This window comes from Rana temporaria, chromosome 2 (genome assembly GCF_905171775.1).
Source record: "Rana temporaria chromosome 2, aRanTem1.1, whole genome shotgun sequence".
Lineage (NCBI taxonomy): Eukaryota > Metazoa > Chordata > Amphibia > Anura > Ranidae > Rana > Rana temporaria.
In genome coordinates this window covers 197,690,452-197,707,197 of record NC_053490.1, presented here as the reverse complement: position 1 = coordinate 197,707,197, position 16,746 = coordinate 197,690,452, and the positions used below count along the sequence as shown (strand labels likewise).

The 16,746-nt window shown below is 40.6% G+C and overlaps 1 protein-coding gene across 1 annotated transcript in view; it reads left to right on the top strand.

Moving 5' to 3' along the window:
• The window catches only part of COL4A1 (collagen type IV alpha 1 chain), a 195,373-nt gene that overhangs the window by 139,549 nt on the left and 39,078 nt on the right, over window positions 1-16,746 (top strand). The window contains exons 22-28 of the mRNA XM_040336209.1: window positions 1,500-1,595; window positions 3,315-3,404; window positions 5,508-5,578; window positions 6,288-6,479; window positions 12,822-12,990; window positions 13,094-13,186; window positions 13,479-13,583. Coding sequence (XP_040192143.1) covers window positions 1,500-1,595; window positions 3,315-3,404; window positions 5,508-5,578; window positions 6,288-6,479; window positions 12,822-12,990; window positions 13,094-13,186; window positions 13,479-13,583 — 816 coding nt within the window. The remainder of the gene's footprint in view (window positions 1-1,499; window positions 1,596-3,314; window positions 3,405-5,507; window positions 5,579-6,287; window positions 6,480-12,821; window positions 12,991-13,093; window positions 13,187-13,478; window positions 13,584-16,746) is intronic.

Below are 16,746 nucleotides of genomic sequence, written 5' to 3'. Positions count from 1 at the left end.
AGGCTGAGCTTAATATACCCTGATCTGTATACCCTGATCTGTGAGGTTGAGCTTTATATACCCTGATCTGTATACCCTGATCTGTGAGGCTAAGCTGTATACCCTGATCTGTATTCCCTGATCTGTGAGGCTGAGCTTTATATACCCTGATCTGTATTCCCTGATCTGTGAGGCTAAGCTGTAAACCCTGATCTGTATACCCAGATCTGTGAGGCTAAGCTGTATACCCTGATCTGTATATCCGGATCTATATACCCTGATCTGTGAGGCTAAGGTGTATACCGTGATCTGTATACCCTGATCTGTATATCTAAGCTGTATACCCTGATCTGTGAGGCTGAGCTATATACTCTGTCCTGTGATGTTGAGCTATATACCCTAATCTGTGAGGCTGAGCTGTATACCCTGAGCTATATACCCTGTTTTGTGAGGCTGCGCTGTATACTCTGTCCTGTGATGCTGAGCTGTATACTCCTAACACTATGGGTGGAAGGAAGTGGAATACAGGGGACAGAGTGTGTGAATTCTATAAGGGGTGGGGTTTATGATATGTGGGAGGGGTAAAAAATAAAGGGAATGGTCAAAAATTAAAGGGCGGGGTCTGGTGCCCCCATCCTAAAACTTCACCAGCTGCCACTGTATTTTAATTCAAATCTATAAGCTACAAGCACTAATTGGTTTAGTTATATGTATGTTAAAACAATTTCCTACAGATAATTAGAAATGTATACTTTACCAGAAATCCAAAAATCTTTTGTCTGAGAGATGCCAGCGGTGTGTTCCAATGGACACCGCTTTCTTCTCAGATATTTCTGTTCTTTCTTCTCTCAGTCTATTCTTAAACTCCTATGCCCCAAAGAAAATAGCCATGGATGTGCTTTCCACATAATCAATGTTGTCAAAGGATTTCTTATTTACTATGTAACCATGGCACAACTGCCTAAGGGGGCAGTATTGGACTCATCCACACAGCTGCCCATGGGGCTCTGAAGGTCTCTGAAGATTTATGAAACGTTTTTGGGTGTGTACATGTAGTTTTAAGAATAGAACATCACAGTAGTATGTGCATAAAGAGAGGGATTTTTGGGGAGTTCCTACCTTCACTGAGGTTTTCTTTTACATACGTATCCAAAGCAGGTGCAATTAAAACAGATTACAGATAAGCAGTTCTACCATCCTAGCATTAAACTGTATTTGTCCTGCTGGATTTTTATTTTCTGGAAAACAAAAATAACACATTTTCAACTGTTAAATTCAGATACAGTACTGACTGAATTCAATTAGCCATCTAAGCTATCTTATTTAAGATGTCTCAGTAAGTAAATTAATACAGGTATACTTTGGCACACTGAACCACTAGGGTCTGTCATAATTTCTATTAGATTAATTAACATTGGTTCCTTCTAGTCATTCATAGAAGATGTGTTCTACTTTTTGTTTATTGAGCTATGTTGGTTAATTGCTTTCTTTTTTAAAAACTTGAATTCACTTATTAACAGATCCAACCCAAGAATGCATTGCGGGGCACCCTGGTGATCGTGGATCCGATGGAAACCCAGGCCAACAAGGATTCCAAGGAGAAAGGGGACAGAAAGGTATGTTTTCTTTTACAGCATTAAATATTTTAAGTTTTGTCTTACCTGCAACGGGGTCCCCAAACTCTTCAGCACAGGGGCCTCATCATATCTTTTACAAATATTCACAGGCTGAAAAAAATCAGTTTTGTAAACAAATGCGTCCCTCTTACATGAGGGTTACAATGGGAGTCTCCCCTACATCAGGATCCTCATCAGAATCCCCCTTACACCAGAGTCCACTTCAGCGTCTCCCCTTACATCAGGAGTCCCCATCAGAGTCTCCACTTACATTAAGGTCCTACTAAGGTCAGGCTCTCTTTTCAAGTTCCCCTAACATCAAAGTCACGTTTAGAGCCCCTATTACATCAAAATGACCCCTTGCGCCAGGGTCCCCATCAAAATCCTCCTTTACATCAGGGTCACCATAGGATCCCCCCCCTTAAATCGGGTTCCCCCTTACATCTGGTCCCAATTAGAGATCTCCTTATATCAGGGTTACCATCAGAGTCCCCCCTTAAAGTGGAGTTCCACCCATAAATATAACATTACATCAGTAGTTTTAAAAAAAATGTCATTAGTCCTTTACAATTTTTTTTTTTTTTTAGATGCCTTCAAAGTGTTGTTGCTAGGCAGAATAGTTAATCTTCCCACTTCCTGCACCTAGGTGCTTAAGATTCCTAACCTACACCGCACAGACTCCTGGGAATGTAGTGGGTGTAACTTTCCAGGAGTCTGTGCACTCCCCAGTCTCAAAGAATCATGTGACTTGGACAGCACAGGTGCTGAAACCTGATCTGACACTGCTTGTGCAGCACTGAGCATGTACAAGGCTGAAATCCAGGAAGTCATACAGTCTGGCTTCATGGTGCCCACACTTAAGATGGCCCCAGTCAATTTCTATTTTATAAAGTGTCTAAATGCTGTAACAACCTAACAAAACAGACTTTAGTTTACAGGCCAACTTTACTAGAATACATTAAGCTTGTGTATTACAGGGGTATTTATATTTAAAAAGTGAAATTGTGGCCGGAACTCCGCTTTAAATAAGGGCCCCCCATCAGAATCCCCCTTTACATCAGGGTCCCCATCATATTCCCCCATAAAATCATTGTCCCCATCAGAGTCCCCCTTACACCAGAGTCCACATCAGAGTCTCTCCTTACATCAGGGCCCCCGACAGAGTCCCCCTTTACATCAGGTTCCTCCTTACATCTGGTCCCAATAAGAGACACCCTTATATCAGGGTTACCATCAGAATTCCCCTTTAAATCAGTGCCCCAATCAGAGTTCTCCTCACCAATGTAAGGCTCACAGTTGTTCTGTAGTAGCAGGGCAGGAGTCTGGAGGTGTAGAAGGTCTGAATGGAGGACGTTCCATTTGCCTGTCAATGCTGGGGCATAAAAGGGATTTTGACTGCACAGTTGGGGTGGGGGGTGTTGCCTGCTCTGGAAACTGGGGGGAAGGAGGTTAACATAGATAGCCGTCACTGACCTTAATCTGTGCACATCGAGGATATGCAACTGTCCCTATTTGTAGGTTGGATGGAATCTTGTACTGTAGCAGTCTGTAGTTTGGATACCCCGATTCTGGAACCAACTATTTCTGTTTAGTCTTTAAGTATCAACTCTAAAAGAATTTTCCTTGAAAAAATATATGTAATGCAGATTTATATATTTATATATTTATATATTTGTCACCCCCTGTAAATTGCTTTAACTATACATACAAATATTTTAGGTGACAGAGGAGATGCATGTGCAATATGTGAAACAATGCCGTCACCACTTCCTGGACCACCAGGTCCTCAGGGCCCTGCTGGGCAACCAGGTAAGGCATTATTTTTACAAATGAATGGCGATGGTGTCTGAAACTACATTTCTAAATATATAGCATGTTTAAAGCATTTGAAATTAATTAGTGCAGAGATATCATATGGCCTTTTTGGTATTTAGAACATACTAGAAAACATATTATTTTAAGTATTTACAAAATCCAGAAAAGAAAAGATTTGAAATTAGAAAGAAAGAAAATCATTAGTAAACATGTCCAATCAAGATTGAAAATAATCAAAAATGTAGTAAACAGATGATCATATAACATGTTACTGTCAGTAAAGTGAACTGGTGATGGAATCTTTCGGACCACTTACTAGTTATCGACACCACCACAGAAGTTCATTCTATGATCTCCAAATCTTTATTTAATCACTTCCCAACTGCTGTATATATATATATATATATATATATATATATATATATATATATATATATACTGTACATCCTAATAAGGAAATGGTTATACCAGGATCTTGGCTGCAGCATCGAAATTTGCAACTGGTGATGGGCTTTCCTGTAAAAGTGGTCAGAGTTACTCTGCAGGGCGCAGAAGGGGTACCCCAGATCTCTCCATAAATAGTACCTGTCACTGCCCATACTATTACAAGGAATGTTGTTCACATTGCTTGTGATAGCAATAAAGTTAAAAAAATATAAAGAGAAAGTGTAAAAAAAATTAAAAATAATAAAAGATTTCAAGCACTCCCGTCCCCCTGTGCTCATGCACGCATTTGTAAATGGTGATCGGAAAAAAATATGATGTATCCTCTGTGAACATCAGTTAGAGAAATAACACTAGCACCAGACCTTCTGTTTAACGCTAAAATAACCTGTAAATGCTTTTAGAGTGTCGCTATTCTATGGGCGTGCACAATTTTGAAGCGTGACATGTTATTTATCTATTTACTCGGAGTAACATCATCTTTTTTATTTTACCAAAAAGTGGGTATTATACTGATTTTGTGTGCACTAAAATTCAATAAAGTGTATGTTTACCTGAAAATTTGTGTTCGATAAACCACTGCGCAAATATAGTTTGATATAAAAAATTACAACAACCACCATTTTATTCTCCGGGGGCCTTTGCTTTTAGAAAATATATGGGTTTTGAGGGATTTAACACATTTTCAAGCCTAGGTAGAAAGTGGTTAAGGATCACATTATATTGTAGTCAATTTGATGTATTTATAATTCTTATTAATTTAAGTAAGCTCAACACATTAAATAATTATAGTTTTTTTTTCTGATGACGTGTATGCAAATGGTAAGAATGGGGGAGAATTCAGGACCCCAGTATTATAAGGCATGCCAGCCCTTTGAGTGTGGATCAAGATGCCCGAGTGTTTAGTCAAACACACCAGTGATCCTGAATTACATGGGATAGTTGTCACAGCTCCGAGACAAGCTGTGCTTAGATCCAATGACATTAATTCAGAATACCTTTGAAAGCCCTTGAAATGCAAAATGGTGTATACAGTAGATAGAGACATTGATTTAGCTATTTAGAAACTAACATACTGTATCTGTTACTGCAGCCTAAAACTAATCACATTCAGCAAGAAGAGATTTTACATTAAAAGGAGAAGTACAGCCAAAGCTCAATTAGCTATACTTCTCCTGTGGATCACAGGAGTGCAGTTCGTTCTGCACTACATTGACCCATTGTCTGCTGATGTCACAGAGCCGATTCAAGCTTGGAAAAGACCGCAACCATATGGTGGGGATCCTCCCACATGCCTGGACCGGCATCCACCTCACTGAGAGGCTGAGCCGGCTGCTCCCACCCCTTCCACAGCCCATCACTCCAGTGAGTGTGGGGGGCAGAGCAGAGAGCTGCTGACTGACAATCAGCAGCTCTCTGTTCAGGGAGCTCTGAGGACAGAGCGATGGGCGGGATTTGATCACTCAGTTCTCAGTGTTAGAGCCGGCAGAGGACAGATGCAGCATCGGACTGCATACACCTAAGGTAAGTATGATTACCAAAAAAAAACCTTACTTCTCTTTTAAAAACAAAAAACTCTAGAGGAAGCAGTCTTCTGGTTGCTCTATTTATTTTGAAAGATAATTTTGCCTTCATTATATGTTTTTTCCTAAGGATATCCTGGTCAGCAAGGTAGCAAAGGAGACAGAGGGGAACCAGGTTTTGATGGCTTACCAGGAGTACCTGTAAGTGGCTTTTTATTATAAATATAAGTAATTAATACAAAAATTATAAAGTTTTTAACAGTATGGCAATTTATTTTTATTGTAGTGTGTGTATAGTGTTAAAAGTGTCAAAATGTCAGATATTAATTTTGAAATTTGAATAAAAAAAAATATGTGAATTGATTTTTAGCTTAAATTAGAGTATATAGATTTGTCATTACTATGGTTAGACATACACTATTAAAGACTATAATTTAGGGCTGAATAATTAATTTAATAAAGTCATATTCTAGCAAAATAAAAATATTTTTTACTTTGGTTAGATTTGGAACAGTATATACTGTACTGTACTGTTACATTTTTATTGGGGGGCAGTTGTGACTGGCACAGGAGGATTCTCCATTTAATTAAAAAATACGTGTTTTGTTGCTGTCTGTGTCTTCACTGAAAGTTACCTAGTCACTTTCTGTTCGGACAGGAGTGAGGAAAAACCTCTCTAACAAGGTCAGAGACTGTATTGGAAACTCACCTTTTCCAGAAAAAAAAACCTCAATTGAGTGTGACTTTAAGATGAACTTTATTGCCCTTATATAAAATATAGACTAATATTCATTGCAGTCAGTATTTTTATCCTGCTCATTTGCTGCAAGTAAATGAAGGCTTCGTCCAGTGAAGGTCTGAGGCCTATGTGGCCCTAAGCTAATAAAATAAAACTACTTTACTTTTCCAGGGACCACCAGGTAATGCGGGTCTGCTAGGGAGTCCTGGAGCAAAGGGAGAACCCGGGGAAGTTTTTTTTGAACCAAAACTTAAGGGCGAAAAGGGAGATGCAGGTTTCCCAGGACAATCAGGAACTCCTGGAAAAGAAGGAAGACCTGGAAGAGATGGACTACCGGGTCAGCCTGGCCCCAAGGGTGCTTTGGTATGTTTGTTTTGAAATTGTATTTTTCATGTTTATTATTTTATTGTATACAAGACTTATGAATGATCTTTTAAAACAAAAAGTATCTACAAAATGTAAGTTTGCATTAAAATAGCTTGTTTGGCTTTTGGAGGAGGAGGGGAAGTCCTAGCCAACTAACCCTTCCCTCAAAAAGTATCTTCTATAGAACATAACCTGATACAATGCAGAATATAAAGACAGAAAATGTTATCCATATAACCTAAAAAGATATCTTCTCTGTGTAGTGTGGTTAAAGCAGAGTACCAGCCCCCCCTCCAAAATGTTTAAGTCAGCAGCTACGAATACTGTAGCTGTTGACTTTTATTATAAGGACACTTAAATGTCCAGGGGTCTGGCGATGTTGGCACCCCAGCCGATTTTTAAACCGGATTTTGGGTGCTGCCGCCTCCATTCCTTGTAAGGCAAAACGTCAGTGAAGCCTTACGGCTTCAACAGTTGGTTCCCTACTATGCATGTGCCAAGCACGATGTGCTTTCTGAATGGCCCGGCAGTGGTGGAAGGAGGAGGGGGGGCCGAACTTCCGCGTTGAGGTCTGCGGCAAGGTCTCCTGGAAGTGGGGATGGGTACCCCCCCCCCCCGAAAGGTGCCAAATATGGCAGCGGAGGGGGGAGGAAGCAAACAAGCGGAGCTTCCACTTTTGGGTGGAGCTCCGCTTTAAAGAATATAAGCATCCTAGAATAATTGCTTTCTTATGCTGTGCAATATACTTTATTATTATACTATATATATCTGTTGTTTAAATCTATTTCCCCCAAGACTAAAGGTATTTGAATTTTATTAAGGACTAATGCTGAAGAAAAGGAGCCTCATAACCCAGCCACAAAAAAATCTTGCTTTTATGCTCTAGTATTTATTGAAAACTGAAAAGTTCTTAATGCATACACGTCACACACTGTTACTTATATGGTTTTATGTTTCTCATGGATTAAATAGTAAATTAAGCAATGAGTAATGGTAGGTACAGGTAAATAATGTCTATGAATACTGCACAGAAGGAATTGCAATCATTTATGACTGGAGCTATCATTAAAACAATAAATCCTGTATTTTGTATTTTTTCAAACTACACAGGACACCAAGCAAAAATCACATGTGTAGTTTAGAGTTCAAGCACTGCAGCGCTGAACCAACCTTTTTAACTATTATCTCTACAAAGGTACACACCAAAACATATATATATGAGCAGAAATAGTTAATAAAACTTTTCTTACTCTTCATACACGTATAAATGAAAAGTCCATCAAGTTCTTTAAGAAGTAATTCTCTTCTTGAAGGTTTTTTTGTTGACTTACTGTATGTACAGATGCACTATACAAAAAATTTAGGGTACTTATGTGAGAGGGTGCAATACATGAGTTTTATTAATTATTTCTGTTCATATTAATATACTGTATATTGCATACTAGTTTTGAAATAGATTGAAGAGCGCTGCAGAAATTGAGAGCTTATACTAAGGTGTTATCCTTTAGGCAGCTGCCTGTATCACTGTTGTAATATTTATCTTTATGTGATCATATTTGCTGCCAGCGCAGTGATATATATGTTGGGGTTATTGTGTGTGTGTGTAGTTATGTTGTTTTAAGGGTGTTTTTCTTTGTTTGGATGCTGGCCCTTGACCCATTAGAAGAGCAGGGGTCCACATGGGGAGAGCTCTGGGACCTAGGAAGAGAGCATTTGGTGTCGGTAGAAAATAAAATAAACCGAGCCTGATGAGATTTTCCCTGTGTGCTCAGGAGAGCAAAGAGCTGAGGAGAGGAATTTCTGCTGCTAGACTGAATGGTTGCCTCTGTTGTGCTTGCTAGTACCCCTAGGGCCATGTACAGACCACTGTGAACCTTAGAGCCTGCGTATGGGACTCTGGGCCAGAATGGCTGACTGTTGCTTATCTGTGCTGTGGACAGAAAGCTGCCAGAGGACTTTGCTACCTTGAGACAAGGCAGAGAAAGAGACTGGCCTCTGTGAGTGATGTGATGTTGCACACGGAGGCTACTGCTTTTGCTGCTGTTTTCACTGCTGAATACTGAGCCTGAGAGATGTGCTGCTGCAGGGGAGACTGCTGGGAGAGGATTACATGCTATATTCTGTGTTTTAGTGTTCTAGTTTCTAGAAAAACATGTGTTCCAGTTACCACTGCCTGCTACAGCTGTAGAGAGCTAGATTGAGTAAAAGAACCTTTTGCCAGTCACAAGGGACCACTTAGGACCAGAACTGGTGCCATCTGTTGTGAGTGGCCTGTGGCCATCATCTTGTTTACCTAATTCAGCGATCCAACACAGGAGTCTCTTAGCTGGCAAAATTTTGACATTGTCCCAGTGACCAGTGGTTAGGTAGGGCATCAAAAATAAATTCAAAAAGTGTTTTTTTTCCTATATTATTACTGTTATTCAAGGGGTTAACTAGTTGTTACTTGCATGAAATAGGGGTATAACCTAGGTCCAGTCCATCAGTAGCGGTGTTTTATGACAATGTTGTCATTTTTATACAGGACAGAGAGATGTCGACGTATTTTGTTTATTTTTGCTGCTTTATGTAATAAAAATTTCAGTGTTTCAAACAACAGTTTACCTATTATGTAACCATTTATTGGCTTAGTATATTAAAGTGGTTCTGAAGCCTAAATATTTTTTCACCTTAATGCATTCCTTGCATTATGGTAACAATGTTTAGGCATCAGTATCCTTCCCCACTTTCCCTTATACTTAAGTGAGCCCTCATATGATCCAGCGACAAGGAAGCTAGGGGGCAGTTGTCAATAGATGCAGACAGTGAGGCTCGGGAGCGAATTCGCATGGGTGCCTCCATAGTAGGTGTCTCTCTTTAGGGGCACTTGCCGGAGGGGGAGGAGCCAGGATCGCCAACAAGAGGGGATGCTGGGCTGTTCCATTTTATTGCACAGAGCAGGCAAGAATAAACATGTTTGCTTTAAAAAAAAAAATGTAAACATTTATAATCACTGTAGGCATTCTTGGTTAGGACATCTCTAGGCAGAAGTAGCTGTGCTGTTGATCATTTGTATTACTGCACTGTTTTGCATTACATACCATTGTTGTTCTCGCATGCCCATCTAGTGTGTGTTTGGCACCAGTTGCTTCCCAGGCATTTGTAGGGAAAGTTCAGTAACACCTTGTGAATTATGTTGTCCAACTAACCTATTAAGTTCTAGGGCTTTGCATATAAATAAAGCTAATCTAAAATGTATTACAGCTGTGATGGTGTTCTTGAGTCAAGGTCATAGGCGTGCGCAAGGGGTGTGCGATGTGTGACAGGGCACACCCTAATCCTGGTGTTAGCAACCTTTCAATGGTGGGCAGGTGCCAGGTAAACCACAATCCTTCCTTGCTGACCCCCAGAACCTGGACAGGAGGGGTGGTGGGGGTGTAATTTAGCGGAACCGATCTGTATTTTCCTCCTGCAGCAGCTGAAAGTAGGCTTCTCCTCCTCTCCCTTTTGTCAACATTCAGCTGCCACAGGAGGGACATATAGGGGATTGGTACCAATATATGCTACCCTTCCACCCCTCCTTTCCCCGTTCCTCTTCCTTCTGTTGCACAGGTCACCCCTTCCTCCCATTGTTTCTGGATAGAGAGTGTATGTGTTGGAGCCTTGGGGTGCACACCCTAATGCAATAGGCTGTGCACACCTATGGTCAAGGTCAGGCTGGGTCATCATAGATACAGGGCAGAAGGGGCTCCTTAGTAATAGCTCTACACCTACAGTATATGTGTTTGATCTGTGTATTTAACTTTTTGCCTGGAGTTTAGCTTTAAGTTACAGATGATAACTTTTGTTTCTATTACCCTGTTTTCCCAAATATGCGGAAGGGATTTCCCTCCTAGTCAATTATTATTTAAAAAATATATAATAAATAGTTTAATAGTAACAACATAGCTGGCAAATCAAGAGGAATCTCAATAATGTTGGAGAACTTATCTGTTAGCTGTTAAAAAGATAACTTGGGTTGATCTTATAAATGAAGGTCAGACTTGATTTATCAAAAAAAAAAGTAAAAACAATATACACAAAACGAAAAACTTGTCAAAAATATAATCATTAATACTGTCAACAAACACTGAAAAATTGCTCATATTGCTAATTGGTCATCACAGTAATCGCTTTGGTACAGAGCCACTCAGATCAGCGTTGTACACAATGGAGTTGATTTACTAAATGCAGGTAGACTGCTAACTTTGTAAAATAATTATCCCCAGAGCTTAATGAATGAGGTAAAGCTGTGCTGACATCATCCAAGCAATTGCAAACAAAAATACCGTTTTCTTTCCTTTCACATGATTGGTTAATCACTACAGTGAAATTTCAACACATTTAAAAAAATTCCATTTGCAAAGTAAACATATGCCTATGTGTCTTCAGGCCCTGTTCCCACCTGAGCGATTTTCTGCTTGAATCTTGTGCTCAACTAGCCAAATCCAATTCATTTCAATAGCCCCCGTTCACATCTGAGCGCTTTATCGCCCGTAGAAAAAACATGCCGCTCAAAAAAGTATATAAGCTTATTTTTGGCAGATTAGAGACGTTTTCTTCCATAGACTTCAATGGAAATGCCTGAAAAATGCACAACATGAGCATTTTATATACGTTTTGTAGCTCATTTTCTGGTCAAACAGCAGTTCTCTACCCCTAATCTCCTCCCCCTAGTGCTTTTTATTGGCTAAAATAAAAACACGTAAAGCTTGAATACACACATAAATACACTAGTAAAATGCATGTATACACTTGCAAAAAAAACTGCCCAAAAAATGCTCTGCTCAGGTGTGAATATAGCCTCAGGCCTCGTACACACGACCAAGAAACTCGACGGGCGAAACACATCGTTTTCCTCGTCGAGTTCCTTGTTAGGCTTGTCGAGGAACTCGACAAGCTTGCTTTGCATACACACGGTGAAGCCAAAATCTCCTCGTTCTCAAACGCGGTGACATACAACACATACAACGGCAGGGGAAGTTCGATTCCACTGGCTAAACTCTTGGGGCTGCTTTTGCTAATTTCATGTATTTGCGTGTTAAATAAAAGTTTGGTAAGAGACGATTTGCACTTTTCAGTTTGTTACAGCTTTAAAAATGTGTTATCTCCATTACAAATGCTACTTTTACTCCCGTCTCATACTTTAATCTGAGCAAGCGCGGGTTTCTTAGCATACAGACGTCCGAGTTTCTCGTTGAAAATCAGCTTGTCGAGGATCTAGACGAGCCAAATCAGACTCCCGTCGAGGAAATAGAGAACTTGCTCTCTTTTTGGCTCGACAAGGTTCTCGACAGTTTCCTCGATGAAAATGTACACACGACCGTTTTCCTCGGCAAAAAATATCTCCCAGCAAGGTTCTTGCTGGTTTTTGCCGAGAAACTCGGTCGTGTGTATGAGGCCTCAGTTAATTGACTTTTGTGTCTGTAAGCCAAGCCATAAGATGATAGCTTAATTCGTTAACGGTTGAACTTGCTATCCATGGGCTATTTCTGAAGTGTTGTTTATAAACAGCATTCCAAAAGTAGACATGCACCTCTCCCCTATTTTAATTTACAATATGGTGATATGGAGGTGTTCCTCCTGTTGCAAGCCTCGATGCATGCACCTGCATTCCTAGTTCCATAACTCTAACTGCAGGCTCCAGTGCTGCCCCAGTATATCTGCTAAGATCTAGTCCAGCAATTACAGTCATTCAGAGGCATACTCCAGTGTTGGTATCTTGGGGGCAAACCCAAGTTCAGTTAACTTTACATATAGGCAGAGATGAATGGCATCCTTAATATACCTCTGGGTCTTGACCTCTGTCTTTATCCCTTATGGGCCTCGGACCTGAAGCATGTCCAGATCCTCTCCGCTTTCTCATTGTGATTCCTTCCCCACAGTTGCTGGGTGCTCTCTACAGGGGAACTTTGGCTATACTTTTCCTTTAATTATTTGTCTTTTCACCTTGCCATCTATCAGTGGGAGAAGTATTTTGGGTTGGGTAACGAGCCAGGATCTGAAAGCTGATTTACTGCCAGTTTTCAAGCCCTTACATTACAGCGTTATAGAGCTAAGGTACCATTCATGTTGTCTATGTGTATTTTGTACACCAGTTTTAAATAAAAGTGTAATAAGCTGAGATATAAAAAGTCCAATGGATCGATAAGTATGAACTAAAAGCGCCATAGGTGCAGCATGATACACTGATTATATAGTGAAAAATGTATCTCAACTGTTTTGTTAAATTATATTGCATGTGTATGTTATTGCTTTAAGTGTAATAATAGTAGCAATTGCAAAATTTATTATGAATCAATGTCATATTAATCTATTTAGGGCACAATTGGTACTAAAGGAGAGCGTGGGCCACCTGGCGACAGCGGATTTCCTGGAATTACTGGAGGCAGAGGTTTGCCAGGAGCTCCAGGAGTTGGGCAACCGGGACAGCCTGGAGACAGAGGAGACCCAGGAACCCATGGTTTTGTAGGATTACCTGGAAGCCCTGGTAAACAAAATTGCTTTTATATTGCCATATTTCTTAACTGTCCCATGTAAAATTTCTTACTGATAATCAAGTGGAACTAATACATATTTTTTTTTCTTACAAGGAAATAAAGGTGAACCTGGAAAAGCTCTAGTTGTAGCTGGAGCCCCAGGCACAATGGGACCTGCAGGTACTCCTGGATTACCTGGGGATCAAGGTATGCCATGTTTTTTTTTTTTTTTAAATTAGCACCAGTGTTGAATCTACCCTCCTTTAAAAATTATTTGTTGATGATCCTTGCTACAGTTGGGAATTGGTCACATCAGTGCTTGTCAGTCCATCATGTTACGCTCACATCCACTCATATCGCTTTACTTAGACATCTTACTCCAGTTAGAAGAGATAAATGAAGCAATTAGCATGTTTGCTATATAGAATTACTAGTAGTATTATAAAAATAAAATAAAAACATAAACTGTATGTAAAATAATATATCGTTTGCACTGCAGGTGAGAAGGGTTCTGCAGGTTTTCCAGGAAGACCTGGGCTCCCAGGGGAAAAAGGAGATGCTGGTATAGAGGGTAAAGGACTTCCTGGACCCCCTGGAGAAAAAGGTAAGAAACTGTATTTTTCTGTGATGCTTTTTAGTCGTTAAGCGTGTCTTTTTAATGTCTTGTTTGCATCAATTAGTCGGAAAAATTTAAGGTCTTGTTTCTCTTCAAACATGTGCAAACTTAGAAATATAATTTTAAATTGAACTCTTCACCTATGTCTCTTATGCCGCGTACACACGAGCGGAATTTCTGTCTGAAAAAGTCAGACGAAAGCTTTTCATTGGATATTCCGTCCGTGTGTATGCCCTATTGGACTTTTTCCATTGGAAATTCCGACGGAATTAGATCGTAATAAAAACCACTCATACTCAGAATCAAGTCGACGCATGCTCAGAAGCATTGAACTTCATTTTTATTGGCTCGTCGTGGTGTTGTACGTCACCGCGTTCTTGAAGGTCGAAATTTGGTGTGACCGTGTGTATGCAAGATAGCTTGAGCGGAACTCCGTTGGAAAAACCGCCGAGTTTATTGCGACGGGAAAACCGGTCATGTGTACAGGGCATTAGACATTAGGTAAATGAAAAAAAAGAAGAGATTGGTAGCTTAGCTTGCCTACCATTGGCTGCCACTTACTATAAATATATCTTTGTTTCCAGAGCTAAAAAAGTTCACTCAGTCCAGCAGTGGTTGTAAGCTGGCTGGGACCAAGAAGGAACACTATGGTTCTGCATCTGGGTCTAGCAATGCCTGTATAGAAACAAATAAATACATTATAAGATGCTGCACTACCTATACCAATGCAAGTCCTTTAATTACATAAATACTGTGCATGTGCTATGTATATCACCTCAACATAATCCTGTAAAATCATATCTATAAATTATATACATCCAATTTATGTGCCCTTACTAAAAAAAAAAAAAAAAAAACTCAATCACATTTTTTTCTACAAAATATTCAATAAAATAGTGGAAGGCTTCTTTGAATTGTCTGTTATATTCCTGCATCCCAATTATTCATGTCCAGGTTTTCTAGAACACCACGTGATTCCACAATAATTTTGCACTTCTTTGCTGGTTATTTATCCTCCACTTCTTCATCCACCACCCTTTCAGTGATTGTCAGTTACATTAGGTTTGGCAGTGCTTTGCCATTGAAGGATTTAATATCACATTCCTCCTCTTACACTCCTCACTCCATGGGGGTGGCGCGATGGACAATTCTCACTTTAATATCTCCAATTTAGTTACACAGTCTGCCAATCCAGGTGTTTACCCAATTTAGTGCACTGTAAATAGGCACATAAAACAGGGGGGCCCCTCATAGCATAGTGGATTAAAATATAAATGTATTAATTGATATTGCACTTATATATGTGAACATAACAGAGCAGTTGCACATATATACAATCTCTCTATCCGCATTGGAGCAGCAGCTCCTATGTTCTCTTCTGGTTTTGGCTATTACATTGTCCATCACACCACCCGGAAGGGACTGAGGAGTGTGAGAGGAGGAATAGGATATTGATGCCTTAGGGCCCTTTCACACGGAGTGGATCAGTAATGATCCGCTCCGTGTGTCCGCAAAGCTCAGCGGGGATCCTCCGTAAAATCCCCGCTGAGCTGGCAGCTGACAGGGCGATCCCCGTACACTGTGCAGGGACCGCCCTGTGTTTCCTCCGCTCTCCCCTATGGGGGATCGGACGAACACGGACCGTATGTCCGTGTTCATCCGATCCAATCCGGCAGACGGAAGAAAAATAGGATTTCTTCCATCTGCAAATGCGGATCTTTGCGGAGGCGGACAAATTACGGGTGTCAGCGGATGTTCATTCGCTGACACCCGTAATCACATAGGGACCCATGTATGTCCCGGACAGATGAAAATGCGGACATACGGTCCGTACGTGTGAAAGGGCCCTTAGAGCACAGGTGTCAAACACAAGGCCCACAGGCTGAATCAAGCCCTCCAGGCCATTTCATGTGGCCCTCGCACCTCTCTTGCAGCTGCAGGAGAACACCAGCCCTCCTCTGGTCCTACTCCGGACCCTTACTTTTTGCTTTCAAGCAATGCATCCAGCTTCTTCCCAAAAGCATAAGGAAAGGGGGTGCACTGTGATGTAAGGGAGAGTGGGAGGACTCAACTTCTGTTGGTGGGGTGGCTCTTGACATCTAATGTATGGGGAGGGGATGCGCTGGAATCTAATCTTACAGATACAACCGGCCCTTTTGAGGGCAATCATAATGTTGATGCGGCCCACGATGAAATTGAGTTAGACACCCCTGCCTTAGAGGGAAAGCACTACCAGACCTGATGTTACATTTTAGGTCTTTGCTTGAAGGTGAGAGCATTGTATGAAATGTGGTGGCAAATATTAGCTCTATGCTTGAAGGTAAGAGTATTGTATGAAAGGTGGTGGAAATCACTGAAAAGGTGGTGGATGAAGAGGTGGAGGATAAATAACCAACAAAGAAGTGCACAATTAATGTGGAATCATGTGTTGTATTAGAAAACCAGGATGTGAATACTTGGGACACAGGAATATAACACATAATAAAAAAAAAACTTTCATTATTTTGTAGAATATTTTGGAAAACAAACATTTGTTGGAGTTTTTTTTTTGTAACAGCCCATAAATTGGATATGTATCAGTTATAGATATGATTTTACAGTATTCCCCGGATTATGTTAAGGTGGTATGCAAAACACATGCATGGTATTTATGTAATTAGAAGGACTTGGATAAGGATAGGTAGCGCAGCATCCTATAATTTATTTGCTTTATTAGGCTAGTGTGGCAACACGATTTGATGATTGCAGCCAGGGCCGTCTTCATAACATCATGGGCCTCTGGGCAAAGTAATGCTCTGGGGCCCCTACAATGGAGACAGTGCAGGTAAACAGAAATCAAGTAGGTAGGAGGTAGGGGGTATCTAGGGTGTAGAGGGGTCAGAGTGCTAGAGGGATATCTGGGATGTAGAAGGGCAGCCCAGGCTCAAGGATCAGCTGCTTTGGGAAAAGGACAGGGCCCCCCCCCCCCATGCAGCTGGGGCCCCTGGGCAGTGCCCAGTTGTGCCCTCTCATTAAGACAGCCCTGATTGCAGCTACCTGCACACATAGACATACCTAATATCTTTCACATGGTATTGTTGTTATATGGGAGGTAACGTGGAAGTGATACTGTCATTTTAAAATGCCAGAATACAAAAATATATCTTGTTAA